This window comes from Cyprinodon tularosa, unplaced genomic scaffold (assembly GCF_016077235.1).
Source record: "Cyprinodon tularosa strain WSP-4 unplaced genomic scaffold, ASM1607723v1 ctg207, whole genome shotgun sequence".
Taxonomy (NCBI): Eukaryota; Metazoa; Chordata; class Actinopteri; order Cyprinodontiformes; family Cyprinodontidae; genus Cyprinodon; species Cyprinodon tularosa.
In genome coordinates this window covers 1,893,529-1,909,721 of record NW_024038767.1, presented here as the reverse complement: position 1 = coordinate 1,909,721, position 16,193 = coordinate 1,893,529, and the positions used below count along the sequence as shown (strand labels likewise).

The 16,193-nt window shown below is 46.1% G+C and overlaps 2 protein-coding genes across 3 annotated transcripts; one reads left to right on the top strand and one right to left on the bottom strand.

Moving 5' to 3' along the window:
• Positions 1 to 1,998: 1,998 nt before the first annotated feature.
• LOC119783552 (solute carrier family 4 member 1 adaptor protein) lies at positions 1,999 to 7,611 on the bottom strand. The gene is made up of 10 exons (XM_038285135.1): positions 6,892 to 7,611; positions 5,694 to 5,898; positions 5,478 to 5,606; positions 5,341 to 5,401; positions 5,127 to 5,266; positions 4,898 to 5,058; positions 2,680 to 2,749; positions 2,405 to 2,594; positions 2,231 to 2,327; positions 1,999 to 2,148 (listed from the first exon to the last, which is right to left on the bottom strand). The coding sequence occupies exons 1-10, from the start codon at positions 7,546 to 7,548 to the stop codon at positions 1,999 to 2,001; spliced, it is 1,860 nt and encodes a 619-aa protein (XP_038141063.1). The 5' UTR covers positions 7,549 to 7,611.
• supt7l (SPT7 like, STAGA complex subunit gamma) lies at positions 6,960 to 14,756 on the top strand. Of its 2 annotated transcripts, none has more exons than XM_038285125.1 (5): positions 6,960 to 7,161; positions 9,398 to 9,847; positions 10,063 to 10,387; positions 10,474 to 10,711; positions 14,301 to 14,756. In XM_038285125.1, exons 2-5 carry the CDS (start codon positions 9,408 to 9,410, stop codon positions 14,594 to 14,596), a joined length of 1,299 nt encoding a protein of 432 aa, XP_038141053.1. In that variant the 5' UTR covers positions 6,960 to 7,161; positions 9,398 to 9,407; the 3' UTR covers positions 14,597 to 14,756. The 2 variants fall into 2 exon arrangements, with proteins under 2 accessions (XP_038141053.1, XP_038141052.1); XM_038285124.1 differs by lacking the exon at positions 6,960 to 7,161 and adding an exon at positions 8,327 to 8,467.
• The last annotated feature ends 1,437 nt before the right edge of the window (positions 14,757 to 16,193 follow it).

Genomic DNA, 16,193 nt, shown 5'->3' with positions numbered 1-16,193 from the left:
AAAAAAAAAAAAAGGGGGGGAAAAGGGGGAAAGGGGAGGGGGGGGGGGGAAAAAAGGGGGCAAAAAAAAGGGGGGGGGGAAAAAAAAAAACGGGGGGGGGGGAAAAAAAAGGGGGGGGGGGGGAAAAAAAACGGGGGGGGGGGGGGGGGGGAAAAAAAGGGAAAAAAAAAAAGGGGGGGGAAAAAGGGGGAAAAAGGGGGGGGGGAGGGGGGGATGGGGGGGGAGGGGGGATTTGGGGGGGGGGGGGGGGGGGAAAAAGGGGGGGGGGAAAGGGGGGGGAAAAAAAGGAAAAAGGGGAAAAAAGGGGGGGGGAAAAAAAGGGGAAATTTTTCCCCCCCCCCCCCCCCCCGGGGGGGGGGGGGGGGGGGGGAAAAAAAAAATTAAGAAAAAGGAAGGAAACCAAAAAAAAAAAAGGGGGGGGAAAAAAAAACCCCCCCCCAAAAAAAAAATTTTTTTTTGGGGGGGGGGGGTTGGGGGGCGGGGGGGGAGGGGGGGGGGGGGGAAAAAAAAAATTTTTTTAAAAAAAACAAAAAAAAAAGGGGGGGGGGGTTTTAAAAAAAAAAAAATGGGGGGGGCCGGGGGGGGGGGGGGGGGGGGGGGGGGGGGGGGAAAAAACTAAAAAAACGGGGGGAAAAAAAAAAAGGAAGGAAGGGGGGGGGAAAAAAAAAAATTTTTTTTTTTTGGGGGGGGGGGGGAATAAAAAGGAAAAAGGGGAAAAAAAAAAAAAGGGGGGGGGGGGGGGAAAAAAAAGGGGGGGGGGGGTTTTTTTGGGGGGAAAACGGGGGGAAGGAAAAAAAAAAAAAAGGGGGGGGGAAAAAGGGGGGGGGTTTTGGGGGGGGGGGGGGGGAAAAAAAAAGGGGGGGGGGGGGGGAAAAAAAGGGGGGGGGGGAAAAAAAAAAAAAAAAAGGGGGGGGGGGGGGGGGGGGGGGGGGGGTTTTTTTTTTTAAAAAAAAGGGGGGGGGGGGGTAAAAAAAAAAAAACCCCCAAAAAAAAAAAAACGGGGGGGGGGGGGGGGGTGAAAAAAAAAAAAAGGGGGGGGGGGGGGCCGGGGGGGGGGGGGGGGGGTTTTTGGGGGGCCCCCGGGGGGGAAAAAAAAAAAAAAAGGGGCCCCGGGGGGGGGAAAAAAAAAAAAAAAAAAAAAAAAAAAATTGGGGGGGGGGGGGTTTTTTTTCCCCCCCCCGGGGGGGGGGGGGGGGGGGCGGGGGGGGAAAAAATCCCCCCCCGGGGGGGGGGGTGGGGGGGGGGGTTTTTTTTAAAAAAAAAAAAAAAAAAAAAAGGGGGGGGGGGGGGGGGGGGGGGGGGGAAAAAAAAGGGGGGGGAAAAAAAAAAAAAAGGGGGGGGGGGGGGAAAAAAAAAAAAAAAAAACCCCCCCCCCAAAAAAAAAATGGGGGGGGGGGGGGGGGGGGGGGGGGGGGGGGGGAAAAAAAAAAAAAAAAAAAAAGGGGGGGGGCCCCCCCCAAAAAAAAAAAAAAATTTTTTAAAAAACCCCCCGGGGGGGGGAAAAAAAAGGGGGGGGGGGGGTTTTTTGGGGGGGGGGGGGGGGGGGGGGGGGGGGGGGCCCCCCCCCCCCCCCCGGGGGGGGGGGGGGGAAGGGGGGGGGGGGGTCGGGGGGGGGGGGGGGGGGGGAAAAATTTTTTTTAAAAAGGGGGCAAAAAAAAAAAAAAAAAAAAAAAGGGGGGGGGGGGGGGGGGGGGAAAAAAGGGGGGAAAAATTTCAAAAAAAAAAAAAAAAACCCCCCCCTTTTTTAAAACCCCCCCCCTTTACCAACAAAAACTTTGCCCCTTTCCAAACCCGAAAAGCAAAAGCAACCGGGGGAAAGCCCCACCAGGGATTTAAAAAATTTTAAACCCATTTGAGAAGCGGGACTTTCCAGCTGTTTTTACCTTTGACCTCCTGTGGCTCCTTCAGGGAACCCAGGTCTCGGATTTTTTCACCGTTTCTTTGGACCGCTGGGCTCGCATTTATCTCCGCCTTTTTTCTCTTCTCCTTTTCGCCTTCTCATCTCCTCCCCCATCCCTTTCCTTTCCTATCCTTTTCCTCTTGTTCCAGCTCCTCCTGCTCCTGCTCCTCCTCTTCCTCCCCCGTGGATGGCAGCTCTTTCATGTTGAAGAGCTCAGCAGGCAGGTTGGGCCTTTTGGGAGGCAGCTTCTACAGGAGAGAAGAGAGGCTGTGCAGCAGCAGCAGCAGAGGAGCAGAGGAGCAAAGAGGAGGAGGTGTTTGGAGCTCTTACCCCGATGGTTCCAGTTTTCAGCTTGAATTTGCTTCCTCCCTTCATGGCTCCAAACAGAGGTAAGGTTTTTTTGGGTTTTTCCGCCTCAGAGCTTCCACTATAAGATGACCAACAGTTATAAGGTTGATAAACAGACAGGAATCAAACCTCCCAGCTTAGAGGAAGACGTGTGACCTGGGGAGCAGCGAGGGCATCTGGGCCGGCCGCGTCAGGTCAACCAGTTTACGGAGCCTCTGGGCCTCTTTACGCAGATCGGCTACGTGGATGTGAAGCTTCCTGCGCTGCACGGCGTCCATAGCGGCCTCGCTCCTCACCGCCGTCATGAAAACGTCGAGCGAGTCCTCGGCACAGGAGGCTGACGATCCTGAGTGGCGTAAAGAAAGGAGAGCGCTTTTCACAGCGGGACCTAAAGACCAGGCGTCTTCTGTCCGCAGTGGAAGATGACGCACCTTGTTTACCAGCGTTGAGCTTTTTCTGAGTGTCCGCCAGCTCCTTCTCCACCGAGGACAGCTTGGCCACCTGCAGGACGGCAGAACGCACTGCTTCATAAACTATGACCTTTGAACTGTGCACTAATGCAATATCAATAACAGAACGGTACTGAATACCTGAGATTAATCACCTTTCAGATCAAATCAAAACATTTATGTGGAAAAATGACTGTTCTCCAGCTCATAATAGAATAAATCTACACCGTCTTTATTATTCAACTGTTAAATCACAGCAGAATTTACATATATATATACATATGTATTTATATAATTGCACTGGGTGTTAAATAATAATTGCACATTATAGATTGCACTAGTTAACGTGAAAACAGTGTGGCGCTATAGAGTCTGGTTTCTGCAGGGATGAAACCAGACTGCTTCCCATGTTGGTATAATTCCTGCTCTAAGTGCGTCTCTGTCAGCTAAAGGCATATTTTATAGTTTCTATACTCCAGTTAATGATTAATCGATCACTGAATTATCAGACAATTATTTCAATAATCAATTGATCACAATTCATTGATTCAGCCCTAAAATAAAGTAACACTTTCTGCTGTTTAGATTTTAGATGTATAATAGATAAAAATGTATTAGAGCAGAACAATGAGAAATTTAAATTAGTTGTTTTTTTATTATATGAAAGAAAAACAATTATTATTATGTTTTATTTTTATTGGTTTTTTACCAACAGTAACTTGAAGGAATAGACACAGTTTCTGATGCGTCTCTAGTGAGGATGAGGACAGAATAAACTCCACTGAGCTGCTGGCGCTGCAGTGAAGGAATCTCCTTCCAGATTCAGTCTTCCTGGATCATCACCTCATCTTCTCGTGACACGTGACATGCTGACAGGCTGAGCTTTGTCACGTGTTTCTGCAGCTGAAAGGGAGCATGAAGGCTCCCTTATACTATGAAAATTCAAGCGATGCAAACAGAAGGTAAAGAGAGCTGAGCACGACGTCTACATGCAGGTTAGGTGTTCCTCCTCAGGAGCACAGGAGGAGAAAGGAGGAGCAGTAGGATGGGGAATGAGGAGTTATTTAAAAGGCAACTTCAGGGTTTCTAATCTACATTTTCAGAGAACTCATCCTACGCCTTAAAAAGGCAAAGCGCCGACTCTGTGACCCTGCAGACTGACGCATACCAGTCTTTAAATGGTTCCTCAGGCCAATATACAGCGCTTAACGCTATCCATGCTACAGGCGGTGCTCCCTTCTTGAAAGACGCGCCGTCGTTGGTCGGGTCATGTGACCTGGAAGAACGTGTCGCTTCATGGCTGCAGGCTGTTATACAGACGTAGCGCTAAAGGCTCGGAGCTGAAAGAAGAAGCCGGATGTAAAACCAAATCGACGGCTAAGCTAACACTTTGCTCCCAGTTTACAGTCAGAGATCTTTGTTCATTTCTATGTTTATTAGAAGCAAACACAGACAGAGGAAGATAGCAGCCTGCTAAATGGTGGCGGTTGCCTGCTGGCTAGTGCATTGTGCGTGATTCCACAGGTTCTGGGTTCAAGCCCTACTCCCACAGACCACTAACCCCCCCCTCCCCACCACCGGGCGCCACACAATGGCCGCCCACTGCTCTCCAAGGGGAGGGGTTAAATGCAGAGAGGGAATTTCATTGCTTCATACTTGTGACAGTTTAATCACAATAAAGCTGAATTCTATTCTATGGTAACGGAGACGCCGTGTCCCACCCAGTGGCTCTGCACTGCAGCGCCTCCTCTGGTCCTCTGGGCGGGGCCGCGGTCCGACCTGTCCTGGCGGCGCTTTCCACAGAGCAGCAGCGTTTCTCACACCCTCCGAGCTGAGCCTAGACACCTCGCGCTGTCCCCATTAAAAACACACGAGGCTGGCCGGCTGACTGGTCGTTTACGTTTGCACCAGTGCTGCGCGCTCGTGGCCACTAGGGGCGCTAGACGGGAAAGTTACAGATCTAGAGCTCCTATTGGCCAAAAGTTAAACGCTGTGAAAATAACAGCTACTGAAGTAATAGATTTGTTTTTAGCATTAATGGCCTTTAAAGATGATATACAATGCCTCTCAATAAACTAGACGATGATTAAAATTTGGGGAAATCTTCCACTAAAGCTTCTGTTGATGTGCTTTGATTCTCTCTATCATGACATTCCTTTTCTTTTAATTCCCTGATTGTAAAGCTTCATGTCCTTTTTACCAAAGATTCGTAGGTCTCGGTCCGCTCCTCGATCTTCCCAGCCTTCTTCATCCGCTCCTGCCTCTTCCTCTCCACGGTGCCGGTCCGATCCAGGAAGGTGTCATCGTCGCTGTCGTAATAATCCTCGTCCTCCCAGTTTTTCTGCTTTCGTTTGCGTGAAACTGAAACCAAAAGGCGGCTTTCAGAGGAGAGTCTGAGGAGAATCCCTGTGTGGTTTTTCAGCGCTCACCTGCTTCCTGCCTCAGCAGACCTCGAGCCTCCAGCATCCGACACGCCTCCAGGCAGCACTGGACGGCCGCCTCCTTCTTCTTCCCCGTGTGGCTCACCTCTGCCACCAGCTGTCGACCCAACGCGTCGTCCACTGGCAGCCTGATGAGCATCGTTTAGAAAGATTAAACATCTTTTATAGAAAACTCATGAAGCCAGTTTTCCAGGTGGCTTACTTGATCCTGCAGAGCCAGGTGCCATGGTTTTGGTCTTCATACTCAAACTCCAGCTCTTCGCCTGCAGACAGAAACAGCAGGTTAACCAGGAGACGTAACTCCTGAGCAGGAAGCAGCCGGGCTCTTCAGGGACTCACCCTCTCTGTCGTAGAATCCCTGCAGCGCCTTCTTTGGGTCTTTCAGGTAAGCAGCCTCCTGGTCTTCCTGGAACTCTGTAGAAAAGGGGTTTTCCTCGTTCTCATCTTGCTCTGGAGCCGCATCCTCTTCTGCAGGATGGATGGATGGACGGATGGATGCAGGAGTATCAGATGAACAGTTTCACCCTTCCATCAATAAAGGACAGATTCACTCACCCATTCCCCACGAGCATCCAGAATCTTCTCTGGAGGATTGGCTCTGGCTCTTCTTGCCTTCTCCTTCCTCATCATCATCACCACCCTCCCCATCAGAAAGCTCTCCCATCATTTTTTTCTCCAGCTCCGCTCTCTGTTTGCGGGCTCGCTCCCTCAGCTCGGTCACCGTCAGCTCAGACTCCTCTTCCTCATCAGACTCTGGACCCTGCAGACGGAACAACCCTGGATATTACCTCTGCTTAATAATCTAAAGCTGTTGCCTGCAGCTTTACACCATCTACAGTTTCTATAGAGAACTGCATGGATTTAACTTTCTGACAGTCGATGTAATCATGAAAAGAAGCCTAAGTGCACCGTTCCCGCTTTAAGAGGATTTAAAAGCAGAAATGTTAGACTTGCTTTTAATAACAATAATTATAGAATTCTGAGATAAAGCATCTGGAGCTGGGCAGTTCTGTCTTTATTTACCCGCATTAATTAAAGCTACTGTAAAGAAAGTAAGTATAACATTCACTGGATTTAAATTCAAACAAGTTGCTGATGAAGATTCTCAGGCATTCAGGTCATTGTCATTCCAAAAATAAAAGTTAGAAAACAATTTATTGGACTTTATTTCCAAGTTTGAAGCTTTTCTCTTCCATCCAGGAAGGTTTTTCAATTCAAAATGTCAGAAATAGAGTTTAGTTCCAGGTTTAATAGAGCGGACCAAAGCAAAGCCTTGTTTTGGTTTAGAAACATGCAGAAACCAAGCGAATAGAAGTGGGGGGGCACGGCAGAGGTGCATCATAAGGAATGAAGGACGTCTCTCTGACTGTAGGTAGGAGAGGAAAATGCTAAGTTTGTTCCTGAACTCAACCTTCAAAGAATGTCTTCAGTTCTTTGAATCTGTTCTGATTTCTCTCTGTCTGGTTCTTTATAGAGCAGAACAAAGCAAAACCTGGAACTAAACGCTATTTCTGACATTTTTAATCGAAAAACCTTCCTGGATGGAAGAGAAACGTCTTCTAACTTGGAAACAAAGTCCAGAGGATTGATTTTTAAACTTTTTATGGGATGACAATGACCTGAATTGATTTCGTCTTAGATTTAATCTGATTAGGTGATTTAGTGTCTAGATTAGGTATCTCCATGGTGAAACTATTTGCCATTAATCCTGACCCATGGGGGGGTCAGAGCTGAGCCTGGAGCAGAGACCAACCTGCAGGATAAACAGCCTGCTGCTCCCCCCGAACTTCAGCACGTGCCCCACCCTCAGTCTGACGTAGGTCTTCGGGGGGATCTTGTTCTTGTTGACCACCGTGCCGTGGGTGCTGCCCAGGTCGTGGACGTAGAAGCCCCTCTCCTCCCCCACGCAGCCCCCCTCCCCGGCCTGGCCTCGGTACTGGATCACCGCGTGGTACCTGGAGATGGACGGGTGCTCCAGAGGGACATCGCAAACCGGCAGCCGCCCCACGACGAAATAGCTCCGGTGTGTGAGGGGGACGGTGTCCACTATCGTTCCGTTTTTCAGGATTTCCAGGGCGTAGTTAGCCTCTGGGGTAGGGCCCCCCCAGGGGGGCTGGGTGTAGGGCAGAGGGGGGAAGCTCCCAGCTTTGACAGGAGTCCCCTTCATTTTCATGACTTGTTTCTTTGCCACATCTTGTTGTCTCTCTGCAGCATCGTTAGACTCACACTGCTGCTCCTCCATGTTTGCTGCTACGCTGTTGTTGCGCCTGTTAGCTAGCGAAGGCACCGCTAGCTTAGCCGGTTTTTTAAAGGTTTCTGTTTTGGTTTCTTCCTTCTCTTCACATGTTTCCTCATCTTTAGTGTTCAACTGCTCCTTCTCTTCCACTCCACACTGCGTTTCTCCCTCCATAGTTCCCTCTCTCCGGTTAGCGACGAAGAATCACCAGAGCTGATTTGGTGCAACTGTGAAATATGTCCGGAGAGGCGCCCAATAAAAACAACGAAAACAAATTACTTTATTAAAGCAAAAATGAGGAAAAGGCTTCTTAGAAAACGTCTTTAGACTTATTCTTTTAAGCAGGATGGAAATAATTGTATTTGCAATCAAAGTTGAATTTGTAAGTTAGAGGAACAAAAATGCGCAAACAGCCTTAGACGCACGGACAGATAAAATTGATACACCTCTGAAGTTAGTATCCTATTTGTCGGGCTTTCAATTAAATTCCCACTTTAGCAGATTTAAGGATTTATCAGTTCTAGTTTCAAATTTAACGAACTTGGATGATTTGTCCTGAAATCTAATCAAATTTGTTCAAACTTGGATTTAGAAATATATAAACTTTACACAAAATTGAAGAAAAAAGTAAATTATTATATTTCTTTTATCCTTTATTTTTTCAAGAAAGTTGGATCACGTTGTTTAAGTCAAGACTCTTTTCTCTAGATTTTTTTGACATCAAATAATTGTTTTTAAAGTTTTCTGGAGTGGCTTTATTTGAAATAAATTGATTTTATTGATCAGCTGGACCCTGATTGGCTGTTTGAACAAATTAAACAGTATTAAAGATACCTTTTAAAAATACAATGTGCATTTTTTAAATGAAACGTGCAATAATATTTTAGGGATTTTAAAATAATAAAAATTGGATTTTACATTTGACGTGTTTTAGATTTTAAAAAGTCCCGCTTTCCTAAAAGCTGCGGAAAGGCCCTTTAAGAAACCGCTTGGAAACTCTCAATCAGATGCGAACTTCGACATCTTTCAAAGCTGCTAGTTCGTCCAGCTTCCCGTCCAACGCTTAACATCTTTTGGCTTAAATCATACAAAAGTAAGTTCCAATCTGCCTTTTCTGTAGATTTATCAGTTATATGACGACATAATCACAACATGACGTTAAACCGATGCTTAAATATTAGCTCAGCTGCTTGTTTTCTATGTATGATATGAATTCGTTCTGCCTCTTTTTTTGCAGCACCAAACTCCATTCAATAATGTGATCATTTTTCTATTCTTCAAGATGTCCACCTATAAAATATTCCCAATAGTTTCATTTTTAATTTTAAATGAATGGATGAGTGGAAAACCATAATTCGGTTTGCCTCAAGTCCAAAAATAAATTTTAAGGTGTTCATATCGGCATGTTTTATCATTTTTCTTCGTCCGTTGACTTAAATGTGAAGCCTCTTTCATTTTGATCATCATTTAAAGCTTCCGATTGTTTCGTGCAGCAATCGGTGCAATGATGCATGAATTTTAATGTGTTTTACAAATACTAAAATCTAAAAGTTTGTGCATTTGCAGTGGTTGGTTATTATGAGCAAATATGTTGTAGAACCACCTTTTAGTGCAACTAGAAGTATTTAGTTATCTAGCTTTGCTTTACATTATTTTAAAGGGTCATTTGGATTGAAAGGAGATCAACTGCATTTACATCTGAACTTTGACTAGGCCTTTCTGGCCCCCCAACTTTATCAGTGTTGATGTTTTGTTCAGGTGGTTTGCTGTGTAGCTTGATCCTAACCATGATGTTTGTTTACTAAATTTCTCTGACAGCCCTCCTATCCCGTCATATTTAAATTGACATTGCATATCCACGTATTGGTCTATGGTCATTTGTCTTTGTTTGGTTGTTTGTGGATGTTTAATATTTCAAGATTATTGATATTAATATTTCATTTTATCTCTATCTGAACTCTAATTTTCTTGCTTAAAAATATCCTAAATGCTAATAATAGAACTATTTCTCTTCTTGACTCAGGTGTGACTGGATGATGATGCGTTACTGGGGTGAGATCCCCGGACCCTCGGGGGCTCCTCCCAGTCGCAGCTCCTTCGACTTGCTCCAGCGGGAGTTCCGCTCCGTGGAGATGCAGGACCCCCCCCTGCATCAGCCCTCGGCCCAACGTCCCAGACCCACCACCATGTTGGACGTCCCCTCCGAGCCGTGCAGCCTCACCATCCACACCGTGCAGCTGTGCCAGCACGCCCGCCGTTTGCGTGCCCTCCTGGCAGTGGCCCAAGCTCAGGGTCAGGGTCAGAGCTCGGCATCAACCGAGGGTGGGGGCCGGCCGGAGGAGGATGAAGCCAGCCTGCCGCAGCGTCCTCCGACTCCGCCTACGGTCCCTGATGATCTGCTTCCTGCAGACAGCAAAGATCCCCAGCAGCCCTTTCAGCTTCGCCACAGCGACCCCGAGAGTGAATTCTACAAGTATGTATAATTTAAAACATTTCACCAATGACTCTTTTTTTCCTTTCAGTGAAACTTTATTTTCTGTTGGTCTAACATAGAAAATTCCATCAGAATACATTAAAACTGTGGTTGTAATGTTACAACATATTAATGAAGTTTAAGGTTTATGAATACTTTCAGAAGACGACTGTTTTGTTGCTCCGCTGAAGACGAACCTCATATTTGCGTTTCAGAGGTAAAGGTGAACCCGTCACTGAGCTGAGTGTGCCGTCCTGCAGGCAGCTCCTCTATCAGTCGGTGGCCACAGTTCTGGCTCACGCTGGCTTTGAGTCTGCCCAGGAAAGCGTCCTGGAGACCTTGACTGACCAGGTCCACGAACATTACCTGCGCCTCACCCAGCTGCTGCGGGTGGCGGTGGACCGCGAGGCTCGGCTGGGGGCCACTCCCTTCCCGGACGTGGTGGAGCAGGTGTTCCATGAGGTGGGCATCGGCAGCATGCTGTCCCTGCAGCGCTTCTGGCAAGTGAGGATCAAGGACTATCACGGCCACATGATGCAGGTCAGGCTGTGGACAGCTAACCTTTCCTCTCTTTTGTTTTTTCTTAACTACCAGACACAAAAGTAGATCTTTTTTTTTTATTCTAGGTGACGAAGGAGCTTTCAGAAGAATATGAGCGACTGGTGAATCCGGAGAAAGCTCTGGAAGACTCCAAACCTCTGAGGATTAAGGAGGAGCCCATGAGTGACATTCCCTTCCCTGTTAGTGAGGAACTTGAGGCTGATCTGGCCTCTGGGGATCAGGCTTTGCCCATGGGGGTCCTGGGGGCCAATGCTGAGAGGCTGGCTTCAGGCTTGGATAGTGAGCAGTCCCCTCACGCTTCAGGTGAGACCTCGAAGCAAGGCGTGCGTGAGCAGCGTCTTAGAGCAGGAGGAGGGATTTAGGAGCTCATCTAGGAAAGCTTCAACTGAAAAACAAACAACCTGTCTGCAAAGTGATGTTGTCATGGCAACCTTTTGATTCAATCAAGCCTGCAGTCTTTAGTTGGGATGCATTATTTCACTTTATTCACGTCCAAACCGGTTTCCTCGATTCAGGCATCGGCCAGTATTCTGTTATTATCAGTTCTTTGTTGTTTGCAGTGATAAACTTTTCTCTACTGGTCAGTATTTCTACCTAAACATGGCCTCTTCATTAAATATAAGGTCACAATAGGAAGACAGAAAAAAGTCGGTCACAATAAACGGAAATAAATCTATTCTAACAGCAAATGAACAAATTGACTGTATTTAGCAATCAGAGACTAAAACTTATTAAAGATAAACTTTGTTCTTAACGTAAATGTTTTCTACAGCAGACATGTTAACCTGATAAGCATTCCACTTATTATTATTGTAATGTGTCTCTTAAAGCCGGCCGTACACTTTACCATTTTTTACCCTTTTCAGGGCGACTTTCAGCCTAATGATGCACCGTGTAGTGAACAGGGGGGGTCACTAGTGATCAGCCTCTAAGGACCACCCCCCCCCCATCAGGAATCTCTGTCGGGAAAAAATCTAACTTTTTTGTATTTTAGCCGGCCGTCGTAAGGCGGTCGTGGGCAAATCTCTCAGTGGGCAAACAAGGATTCTTCTTCTTCCTCTCAGATGAAAACCCAGCAGCATGGCGGGGGGGCAATGAGTGAAATGGAGTTCTTTCTGTAAACTGACAGACCGTAGTAGCCACGTTAGCTCAGCCATGTCTTTGTCCAAATACGTCGTCTCCTTTTCTTTTTAGGGCTTTCAGCACTATATCGCCCAAATATCCAAGGCAGCGCGTTTCACTCTAGTGAGCTTCATGTTCCTCTGCTACTGGTTTGGCTTCCAGATAGACGAGTCCCAGTAGCGCCATCTCACTGCGGAGCTGAGTCCCACCTGGTTTTTAGACGTAGAGTGTGAGAAGGTAGATCGCATCAGAGCATCGGGTCGTACAGTGAGAGAATCATCATAGGACGTAACGGCAGGGTACAGCTGTAGCTTCGTGCAATGATTGAAAAAATCGCACCGTGTGCGCCCAGCTTAACCGTTACCTTCAACAATTAACATACAAACAACTGCTTCGTGTTATTGTTACTAATCACAGATGCTGGCTCTGCTCCGGCCGTTCATCTTCTCTCACTTAATTCATTAGGGTAATCTTTGGTCTGGTGCTTTTCTCTGGCAGTCTATGGGTGAGGGGCGGGGTCAACCCTGGACAGGTCGCCAGTCTGTCACAAAGCAACACAGAGACACACAATCATGAACGCACACACTCGCACCTTAGGATATTTTAGAGAAGCCAGTTAACCTAAGAGAGAACCCATGCATGCTCAGGGAGAACATCTAACTGCATGCAGAAAGGAATCAAACCAGGAACCTTTTTGCTGCAGGGCAGCAGTGCTACCCAATGCGCCACCATGCAGCCTGTTTAGCTACAATTCAAGCTTTTCCAACATTAAAGAAAAGTTCAATAAGTATAAAGATTCACAGTAACCTGATGGAATGAGTCCAAACATCTCCTGCTGTCAGCGTTTGTGTCGCTGCCCTGTGGCTAAATCTCCTCTGATGACTTCCTTCAGATTTTAGGTTTGTTGCCTTCAGCCCGTTGATAAAATGTCTTGGTTTGCTCCTTGGTTTGTGGGATTTCTAGTCTTAAATATTTTCTCACTATTGTGATGAAAGCTGGATTAGCCCCAGGCTGTTTCTGGTGCTTGTTGGCGGCTGTTTGTATCGTAGGTCACAGCGGGGAGTTCGCCCTTCCAGTGTAACGGCTCTGGAAACATGGCGCGTTGCGGCCTAACTCTGGTGTTTCCAGTATTTCCACACATCAGACATGGTGAATGAAAGCTGGTTAGCCTCAGTCCATGCCTGACTCCTTCTAGCAAGCTACTAAGTATTGAAAGGATGTGAATCACGTCTCTGAAGACCCGCCTCCTTCCCAGAGCAGAGAATGAACCTGTCAGCAGCGAGCTGATCACCTGATGGAGGCGCCGCAGACTTTCCATCAATCATGGAAACACAGACTGGGCTCATGGATCAGAAATGTCCGCAGGTTGGATCAGGATTTTAACATATGTTGGTATCTGGACCCGTTCCTCATTAGATCAGCTCCTTCCTTTACATCATGCTTTTTAACCTGATGTAAAGGTAGACTTGTGAGAGGAAGGTTTCTTTCAAAGTTTGTTAATTTGTCACTTTTCTAATCGTCACAAAGTATCAACGTGCACAGATATCTGAAGGAGAAAGATTCACCATCAACAGCATTTATATAGAGTAGAAAATCCTTTGGCCTAAACTGAACAGAATAAAAACATCAACACTGACCATGCAGTAAAACTTAGTAGTGGCAGTATCATGCTGAGGGATTGCTCTTCTTCCAATTGATCTTGGGTTTATATGAACATTTCAAAATAATGTTCAAATTCCATGAACGTTTGGCAAACAGGCAGTCAGCCTACGGTGGCCTCAGTGGGTCAGGGGCTCCGGGTTGAAGGGAATCCAGATGAAGGCGGTGACCTAAAGAGACCCTTAGATCTGAGGTGTGGAGAAGAGTAAATATATGCAGTGCTGATAGGGTCCTACTGCAGTATTAAAGGCACACTATGCAACATTTTTCAGTTAATTAATGTGTTCCATAACGTTTTGGATGATTAAATGAGTCATTTCAGGTGGAACAAAGGTATTCTCGGCCGCCCTGGTGGTCTGTGGGGGAAATACCGTACTTGCAATTCCAGGAGCACCGACCCGCACCCACAGACTCAGAAGTCTCGTGCATCGCGAGAGTCGGTCTTGCTTTACGGTGAGAACTGCTACACGCCCCCAGTGAAAGGCATGCTCGTTGCTAGCGCAGTGGCGATCTTTGTGCAGTTATCATGGCGGAACAAGCGAGAAAACAGCGAAAGCCCATGTTGGAGCAGGGAACTCCAACTTGGCTAACTACAATCTTTGTTATTTAGACACATGCATAACAAATAATGTATGAAAACATGCTAAATGTTCAAACTCGAAAATTGGAACTAAATAGTCACTTACCGCAGTAGACATGGTGATTCGTTGCGTTCGCCTGTCTGCTAAGCTCAAAACAACCGCGCCTGGCTTGACGGAGAAACCAGGAGAACAGCTGTGCATATTTACGACAGTGCACTTTTACTTTCGCCCTCTGGGGGGAGCCTCGCTGGAAAATCAACACCGGTTGCATAGTGTACCTTTAAAAGACTGTACTGATTTATACTGAGAAACCATCGTCTGCATGTGTGTCACAGTAAATGCAAAGTTTTATCAATTGATGCAATTCTGTAAGAAACCTGAATAAATTGTTTTGCAGAACAACGATAAACGACCTTTCTATACCCCTGCTATCGCTGGGCGTGGAAAAGTCGATGTTTGCAAAATGATATTAATTCCATAAAAGCCAGAGAAGATGACAGGTGCTGTTTGGATTGTTCTGTCTTCATCAGGTGGGGGCGGGGCCACCAACTCGCCCCTTTGGCCCCAAGTAAAGATGGAGCCGCAGGACGGGGATGAAGGTCAGGCTGCCGAGCATCATCATCATCATCCTCACGGCGTTCTGAGCGGAGACGTGTTCGAAGAGGGGGGTCCCATGTCCACCATGAGTGAGTCTGGAGGCGCCATGGCTCCTTCGCCAACAGGAGCGCCGTCCGAAGGCAGCTATGCTTCACATTCACCCGACTCCCTGATGGGAACGTCGCCCGTCTTCAACCAGAGACCCAAGAAACGAATAAAGAAGATCTGAATGTGGAAAACTCCGCATCCAAACGTTTAAAGATAAAAACGGAAACTTTCATTTCCACAGGAAGGAGGACGGGTGCTATTATGTCTTTTTATTTTTTGGAATATTCTATATTTTCTCTGAAATACTGATTTTTAGTTTGATAATAAATGGAAAAATTATTTAAGTGTTATGCTTGTGTTTTTTTCATTAAGATATTCTAATAAAATGCACATTTTACCAACTCTGTGAGCAGGTCAACTTGCTGTGGAACCTCTTCATATATTAGTTTTCTGCCAGATGTTGTTGCTGATGACACCAAAATCCAAACCTGAGTCCTTTGCAGATGTTTCCACACCGTCCTCGGTTATTTCCTAATATGGTCGTGTGCTCTATGGTTCCTTTCATCTTCTCTAAGAACCCTCTTTAGAAGTCATTCACATGCAGCTCATGCAACCAGGTCCTTTTTTCATTTAAGGATGACTTGACTTCCTGCATTGCTTTATATTATGATATAAGTCTGAACGCATTATGATCTTGCATCATCCTCAAATGTCACATATTCAGAGCAAAGTAACTTCAAATGTAACGGTTTCCCCTCATTGTTTCCCCCGCTGCGGTATTCTTTACAAGTATTCAGACGCAGCGGAACGATCAACATTCCTGTCAACCTGAAGCTGCCTCGCCACATTAGCATCTGTTTCAGTAATGAGGCAAAGCTGCGGATGCAACACCAGAGGCAATTATGCCCTGGTTGTTTGCATCGCCAAGGCAACATCAATCCAGCCTTAATGGCAAATTAATTATGCAATGCATAACTTTGCATCTGGAATGAGCAGGGATTGCTTGAATGCAAGTCATTTTTCTTTTGTGTGGACCTCTTTCATTTTCACAATTGGACAGGTAATAGTCTCTTCCCCCGGAAAGTGCTGATGAGGGTCGCATATGTATTGATATTCAGTTTGAGCTATTGATTCATGCTGTTTGCATTGCTATGAGAGCCAGGTGGTGATTTGATGCAGCTGGAAAACCCAGCGACTAATCCATGAGGAGAAATTTATGGTCAGAACGCCAAAAGTTCATCAAAACTGTTTTAAATAGTGTCCACCATTATTTCTCAGGAAACGGTCATTGATAACTCATGGGAAACAAAGGTTTTACAAGGTTTTAAAGTCAGGATAAAAAACACAAAATTACCTTCTTTCATCTTTTGGATAATTTAAGGTATCCAAAAGATGAAATGTATAAATTCTTATGAGTTTAATAACCCTTCTCCCTCCGGTATTTTAGGATTATTTAAACAAACATACTGACCAGGATCTCCTTGTAATATCTTGTTCATAATATTATTATTTTTTTTTTTATGAAGAATTGTTCTTCGTAAAATCTTCTCCATCTAGAGCCAACCTTCATCATAAGCCTGTTGAGCATTAAGTCATTTATTCTACTGCTACATGAACAGAAGAAGCAGAAGAGATCCTGGTCGCCATCATGGCCTCGTTATAATGGAAGCTCCATCTTCAGGGCGATTAGCAAACCACAGGGGGTCCTGATAGGTGATGGCTGCTTTTCTTTGGTATAGAAACAAGTCAGAGGGGGGGGGGGGGGGGGTTCCACTGCA